The sequence below is a fragment of the Chiloscyllium plagiosum genome, chromosome 26, assembly GCF_004010195.1.
Source record: "Chiloscyllium plagiosum isolate BGI_BamShark_2017 chromosome 26, ASM401019v2, whole genome shotgun sequence".
Classification (NCBI taxonomy): domain Eukaryota; kingdom Metazoa; phylum Chordata; class Chondrichthyes; order Orectolobiformes; family Hemiscylliidae; genus Chiloscyllium; species Chiloscyllium plagiosum.
The window spans coordinates 32,194,622-32,202,427 of NC_057735.1; the positions used below are offsets into that span (position 1 = coordinate 32,194,622).

At 38.4% G+C, this 7,806-nt stretch overlaps 1 protein-coding gene across 1 annotated transcript in view; it reads left to right on the plus strand.

The window, feature by feature from the left end:
- Positions 1-6,561, plus strand: part of LOC122563230 (inhibitor of nuclear factor kappa-B kinase-interacting protein-like) — an 18,183-nt gene extending 11,622 nt beyond the window's left edge. Inside the window, exons 4-5 of the mRNA XM_043716829.1 lie at positions 1,395-1,515; positions 3,344-6,561. Of these exons, the coding sequence (XP_043572764.1) occupies positions 1,395-1,515; positions 3,344-3,603 (381 nt within the window). The 3' untranslated portion in view covers positions 3,604-6,561. The remainder of the gene's footprint in view (positions 1-1,394; positions 1,516-3,343) is intronic.
- The last annotated feature ends 1,245 nt before the right edge of the window (positions 6,562-7,806 follow it).

Consider the following 7,806-nt stretch of genomic DNA (forward strand, 5'->3'; position numbering starts at 1 on the left):
CCCAACAAGTCCACACTGCCCCGCCGAAGCGTAACCCACCCATACCCCTACATCTACCCCTTACCTAACACTACGGGCAATTTAGCATGGCCAATTCACCTGACCTGCACATCTTTGGACTGTGGGAGGAAACCGGAGTACCCGGAGGAAACCCACGCAGACACGGGGAGAATGTGCAAACTCCACACAGTCAGTCACCTGAGGCGGGAATTGAACCCGGGTCTCTGGCGCTGTGAGGCAGCAGTGCTAACCACAGTGCCACCGTGCCGCCCACACGGTGCTGTGCTGTATTGTTCTATGTTCTATGTCTATTTGAGCTGTCAATTTTCTTCAGCTTGCACAAAAATAGTGCAAGTTATACTGTGGCTGGCTTCACTTGGCATCCAAGTTAGACGAGTCTGGGGGATAAAGGTCACTATAGATGCTTGAATACTTAAAATATTGTTTGATTGTATTTTCATGTGTCCTGCAGGTGACATTGAGAAAAATAAATGTTTAAGTAATTTAGCTTTATAGCGAGTTTTGAGAAGATTTGTAGCTCAGGTTGAGGTTCTGGATGTAGGTTTGCTCGATGAGCTGACAGAGCTTCGTCCAGAGGCTCACTGAAGATGTTACCTAGTATGGTGACGAAACGTATGCAAATGAACCTTCCAGCTCAGTGAGCAAACCTACATCTAGAATTTAGCTTAATCTTTTACAACACTGCATTTCTACATCCTCAATGGGTGTAATTGGAAGACTTACAAATAGAAAGAAAAATGAAAGATATCTCACCAATGGCAGCAGAATATTTAAAGACTTGTCCTCTTAAACTATACTGACAGAAAGTCATCAAATGTTCAAAAGTGAATGGTGAAATTTTAAGAGTAAATGGAAACATTGAACACATTTCATTGAGTAATTGTATATTGTATGAGACTGTTGCCCTCATGTTACTGATAACTATCAAGTCAAAAACAATAGTGTAATGGTCTCAAGGTAACCCCAAGCTCTGTATATAGTCAACTCTAATGGCAGTATTAATCCATCATCTAAATTGACAAACTTTCATTTGGATTTCCACCATTCAAACAACCTTTGCAGTTAACATCCTATTTGCACTTGGACAAATAGTAAGGTATGACAAACTAAATATTTTGTAATAGTGGAGAGATATTAATCTTAGTTTTCCTGCTAATTATCATATGCACCCTGTTAAATTATACAGATCTACATACACAACATCATGGCCCGTGTAATTGTGGAGTAGCAGATCCACTCTGACTGGGGAACTGGATTTCAGCAGAGTAAATTTAGTACAAGATGCACATGCTTATCGTAGCTGATGAGTTCGATATAAGTAAGATAAATTTCACTATTGATAGCAAGTTTTTATTTTTTCCCCTGAAATTCAGGTTGAAAATAATGGGATTAATCAAAGTAAACAGCTCGCAGATGCCTTGGATCAAGCAGTTCATACTGTGCAAAAAAAACTGGGGAAGATTGAAACGGCTCTTAAGAGCACTGTTGAACAGTGTAAGTATGGTCACATCAGAGAATTAAAAATCTTCATTGTCATAAAATAAATTCTGTGATGCCTTGGGTATTTTAAAAATAGCTTGTGAACGTTCTCATCTTTGATTGAAGCCATATTTAGGTTTGGTTCTACAGGCCCATTCTCTCTAAATTTGAATATTGATTAGCTATTCAGCATCTTAATCTTGACACTCTGCATCCTATCTACAATGTAGAAGGCAGAGTAATGTCTAACTGCCATACTGGAAGGAACAGTTGCCCTCACTGGAGTAGGGTTGGGGCGAGAGGACATGGCAACAGACAATGTAACAATCCAGTCACTTAATCTGCACTATCAGCAGCCTTTCCCCGCAGCCCCCACGCCCCCCCCCCCCACGCCCCCCACCCCAAACCCCTATAGTGTCAGCTCTGATGAAGAGTCAGCTAGACTTTAAAATATTAGCTTCTCTCTCTCTCTCTCCGTGGATGCTGCCTGATCTGCTGTTTTCCATCTTCTTTCTTTGTTCTCATTCTATCAACATGCACCCAGACGGATCGATATTGCTGAGTAATGAACCAATGAATAATTGAAATCCTGTGTATTTTTGATTCGTCTCCTGCCCCGGTTCTGTGTTTTACAGGATACTCTGACTCTCACTGACCCCCTCTTCCCCTCCGTAACCGACTGAAATGTTGTGCACCAACCCATAAAATGGTGTTAATTGGCTCAGACTGAGACTTGCACTTCCATTTGGAGAACAAGTCTCAGCTCAGACATTTGCCACCCAATTCAGTTGTATGGTATTCGCCGTATACCCATGGGGTATACATTCTAGGATCTACAGTGGATAGAAGCAAACCATTCATTTTAATGGGAAACATATCTTCCTGCCAGCCTCCTAGTCCCTGGTTCTGGAATGTTCCCTACAATATGTTCGGGCTGCGGTAAACAGTGGGTAGCTGAAACTGTGGAAAATGATACAGCGGATATGGGAATCGCCCTATAGTTCTGTAGCCTCAGTGCCAGGATCAAGCAGTGCTCCTGCTAGAATTGAATTCAATTTGAAGAAGTCGTATTGAGGCCAGATTAGACAAGCCAAGAGTATGGGAAGCCTGAAGGCAGGTTGGCAGCATCTGTTGGGGGTGGCTCTCGTCGAGGTGGGATGTGGGGGGAGGCGATACTGTGTTTAAAGCTGCTATCTCTGGGCACATGGGATTCCCAAAGGAGTTTCACCAAAACCCAATCCCTTGCCCAATTCTAACCCACAGCAAACACTGCTGGGTGACCCACATATCATGGGTCTCCCTGTACCATGGGTAAAATAATGGAAGAAGGTCAGATACGGCACTTATTGTAGCCAATTAATTCCCTCCTCAATCATCCAAGAATGAGAGGATGACCCAACATCTCCACCATCCTTGTAGAATGGGAGATAGTTCAACGATGCACAGATCACTCATTGCATTTTGCAACATGCTGCTGGGTGGCATCAAATCCAGAGCTTTAACTTTGAAGTCAGTTGTTGTGATAGAGTCACTTGTGCTGTCTGCAATCTTTTCATTTCGGTCTTTGTTTTTATTTAGGCCTCAGGCAGTTATTGCAAATGTCTCTTAGTTACTGAGAAAGAGTGGATCACTTTTTTCTTATTTAGAAAATACAATCTATGCTTTTATTTTCATATTATTAATACAAAATTGTATTTTGTACTTTAACTGCAATTTAAGTTTGTTTTAAAAAGTGACAAATTTCAATTAGCGAGTTTTAAAGCAAATGTATTGTACAGGGTTGATAATTGGGTGGCTACAAGTTTTTCCTAGCAATGATTCTTTTTCTTTTGTTTTGAAACAGGTCTTTCAGGTGAAGTAAGAACTTATTGTGAAACATCAGACAATTGTGCTTGGCCACACATTCGTGAAGTTAACTTCCCTCATCGCATCTTGAAGGATCCTGTGATTGTGCTGAGCTTGGCTGAAATCAGCTCAGTTGATTCAATTGGTGTAACAGCAATGGCTGTTGATATTACAGACTCTGGCTTTAAGATCAAAATCAATAACGTTGGTAATTATAAGCTCTCAACTGTGAGAGTAAACTGGATGGCATGTGCATAATGTAAGTGGCTCAAAATCTGCAAGTTGCCTTGAGAATTGAATCCAGTTGACTCACCAACTGTTCAATGAATAAGTGAAAAGGAAAACTTTCTGGAAACTAATAATCAATAGGAAGACACTGCTTTTCAGAGTTCATTCAACTAAATCAATGAATGGGTTTACAATTAATTATTACTAACTGTTTGACATTCTACCATTGCAAATGGACTGAGTGTAAATATATTTCCATCAGAATATTGGTCAGAGCTGCACTCAAGAAACAAACCTTCACTTTACAAAATGACAATTTTAAAATAAGAACACACAGCTATGTAGTATAGCGTTATTAGAATAATGACACCATGCTTGGATTACTTAAGAAATTCTGATTTGGTGGAGCACTTTATTGGAATGTTCCATCGATAAAGACTGAGGCCACAGAATATAATCCCGAGGAGCTATTCTGTTCTGAGTAATCTCACGTGTATTGTTATTCTACTCTTATTTTTCTGAAGCTGAAATTTATTGAAATGCTAATGCTAAAGCTAAATATGAAAAACCTAACCAAAGATTTTTAATGTTATACTGAAATTTCAGGCTGCAGTTTGGGGTCTCACCAATGAGTGAAACTATAAGGGTCACATCTTCAGGATGAATGTAAGACTATTAAGATACAGTACTAAGCTCTTGAGCCATTCAATTATATCCTGGCTTACTATAAGTAAACTGCCTTTACTCAATAGTACTTGGTTCCCTTGTTAAACAAGACTTGATAATACTTTTGTCTTGAAAGTTTTAAGTGTTTCACCAGCTGAAGCTTTTTACTTTATTTTTATTAAACTTTCAGATTTTTACTACGTTTTGTTTGGGGAAAGTGCTTCCTAATTTTGCTCCTAAACGGCCTGTTTCCAATTAAGATTGTGGCCTTTGTTTGTAACACTATTGCATAATGAAATGGGGTAGAATCCGAAAAGATCAAATCTATTTAAATACCTCAATCAGATTACTCCTCAAATTTATGCTCAGGGTAATATAAGTCAGGAAGATATTTCTGTGGTGTAGTGGTAATGTCTGTCCTTCTAGGCCAGAAGGTCTGGGTTTAAGTCCTACTTGTCCCTAAGGTGTGTTATAACATGCCCAAACTGTTTAAAACAACTACCCTTCTTGAGGTGCAGTACACAACATTGAATGCAGCACCGCAAATGGATTCTGACCAAGGCAAAACAAAGCTTAATTTACTTTCTTTGTATTCCAGCTGACCTAAGATAAAGGTCAGTACTTTATTTAACTGTTTGTTTGCTTTTTATACCTGTCTGTTACTTTTTAATAATTTGTGCACTCAGGCTGTTAAACCTTTTTTGCTCATCTGAAATTTTGTTGCTGACCATGTAGAAAAAAAATACTGTTTTTTTAATTTGCGTTCAGAGTGGATGATGCCACCCTCACCCATATCAATATAATTTCACTCACTTAACCAATCTCCCTTTGCTTCTTTGTAACTTCACCCTCAGCCCTATTTCTGATTTTCCCACCCCGACCCTTCCCGGCACTCATCTGCAAACTTCAAACTGTATCCCTCCATTCCTTCACCCAAGATATAAATAAATGCAGTAAAATGTTGAAGCCACAGAATATATCCATAGGAACATCACTCATCACATTATGCGTAAACTCTAACTGTCATAATCTCACAGGTGACCAGTCTGTCAGCTGCTGACAAATCCTCTTTAAGGAAAGACTTGCTGAACGAAGTACAGCTCAGGTACTTAACTGCCAGATCCACTGCACAGCAGCACCACTAGGAGGGCAATGGCTGCTGCTAATACAATACTGAGGCTTCGTATTCTTGGATTCCAGTTCAGGTTGAGCGATTATGGGAGGTGGATTGAGGGAGATATCATGAGCCCTTCCCTTCCCAATGCTAGGTTGTGTGATTAGCCACGGAGTGCCTGTGATAGGATTCCACCCATCTCACCCCAGAAACTTGTCATGCTCCACATGTGGTGATCCCTGTCCAAAAGGTGAGTCAATACCAAGTGGTGGAATGACTTCATTCCATGGATATTAATTCCCATGTCATAGACTTGTGCCCAGAGACTTTATCAAGGAGGAGGTACAAAAATAGTTTGTTTGCCACCCACCATATTAAATCTTTCCTTGCAACGAAAATTACCTTTAGGGAGTGCATTAAACAATAACTCTTGATATCTGATCTCTCAATTCCCATTACATGTCAAAAGCTATCTCTGGTTTTTGTGACTCTCTAATTTTAATTACAGTCAGTTTCATTTACTGTAACAGTTCAGCATTTAAAACTTCAGTTGTACACATGCATAAGTGATGCTGGTTAATAAAGTCTTTTAACGGGGTCTTGCGTTAATCTGGACATAGGTCAAGGAACTGCTCTGTTTTGGAAGATAAAGTAGGCACACCTGGAACAGCAGGGTATCACAGTAAAATTACCACAAGTAAGACCAGGCTGATGCCACAAATTACACCAGGACCTTGAGACTGGTTTTAACAAAATATAACTCAGCTGCCTTTTTCACTGACAGGTCCTCCAAGGGTTGTTCCATTGTTCGGGCACAAGAATAAAAACTTACCTAATATTTTAATGATTTCGATATAAAGACTAAGCACAACTTCTGCAGACTCTTTTTTTTTTAAAGAATTTCTTTATCAGAACACACTGGCTTTAAAAAAATAAAATGTAATGTTGACAATTTTGGGTACAAGAGAATTTTGGTTGATACAGTACTGGAAAAAAAAAGTTTACTGAATTTGTATACTTTTAAAACTAAATTGTGACCAGTGTTTGTTTTGACTTAATTTATTGATATACATGATCAATAATTCAACATGGAAGTAATTGTTTGATTATTACTATGGTAATCATGCTTGTTGTTGCAGCTGCCTGTTGATCAGCTCTGTGTGTTCATGACATACTTAATGTAGTTAATAAATACATTATCTGAATGACTTGGTTTCCTCCACAATCCAGTCATTATTTTCCACATGCATCTGGAATATGTATTTAATTATATGTGGTCTGTATGCACATAATTTATCTACATGTTGCAGCATCCAGCTAGCATCTAACATTCGGAATTTAAAATAACTCAGTGGATAAAGTATATTCACAATGTTCCACATGACTGTACTAGCGTTTCTTCCTGTATTCTATTTTTATACTTATTATTATGGGAAGTGTACAAATTAATCCCATCCAAGATGATAAATTTAAATAAACAGAAAATGATGGAGATATTCCAGTTAGACGACATGAGCTCTTAATTTATGGAACAACGTTTTTGAGGTGACCCTTTGAATGTCTCTGATAATCCAAATACTCTTAAGTTCTCCTTTTATTCATAATACTTTACTATATTGTCAAAGAGCTCATAAATTAGTCAAAACACAAACACTCATGATATTTCTAGAACACATTGCATGTTATGCTTTTTAACCTTTAAATATGGGAGTATCTCAATTGCTCCATAAAATGGGAATCGTCATATCAATTGAATGTACTAATTTTTTTAAAAATCTATTTAACTAGTGGAATTCTGGTATTTGCTCAACAGGTCTAAAGTTATTGTACAAACTTAAAAGAATCAGGAAAACTTTGTGGTTTGCCAAACAATAGTTCCAATACTAATGAGTTGTTTACACTCAGTTTTAAATTGAATGAGCACATCACCTTCCATAAGGGAAAGAGAATAATCCACTTGTTCACAGCTAAAATCCAAGAGGCAGCTGCATGTAAGAGAAGAGATTTTCTGCTCCTTCTCTAAGAGCATCTTGTGCAAATACAACACCACCAATCATTGTCCTCTGCCCATGAGTTTGCAACCAATTTGTTCAGTGATGCCTTGTGTAAGTGAGTCCTGATAAAAATGATAGGTTGTTTATTAGATTATTTGTTCTGGATTTCACCAGTGAAGTGTATGGTGCTCTTTATGAACAAAGTCAGTCACTTTTTATGTTTGCGATCAATTTTTATTTCTTCAACCACTTCGATTTGCTTGCCTTACTTCTGAGACTGGAGAATCAATTGAAGATCATTCTGTTATTTTTGGATCTAATATCTGAGGTGAGTACAGTCATGTGTGCAGGTAAGAGAGAGTACTTTTAAAATGGAGAGACAGCTGAAGGTGAGATTAAAATTGGCCACAGGATATGAATCTTTAATGTGGAGGGACATCCTGATCACAGAGTGATCTG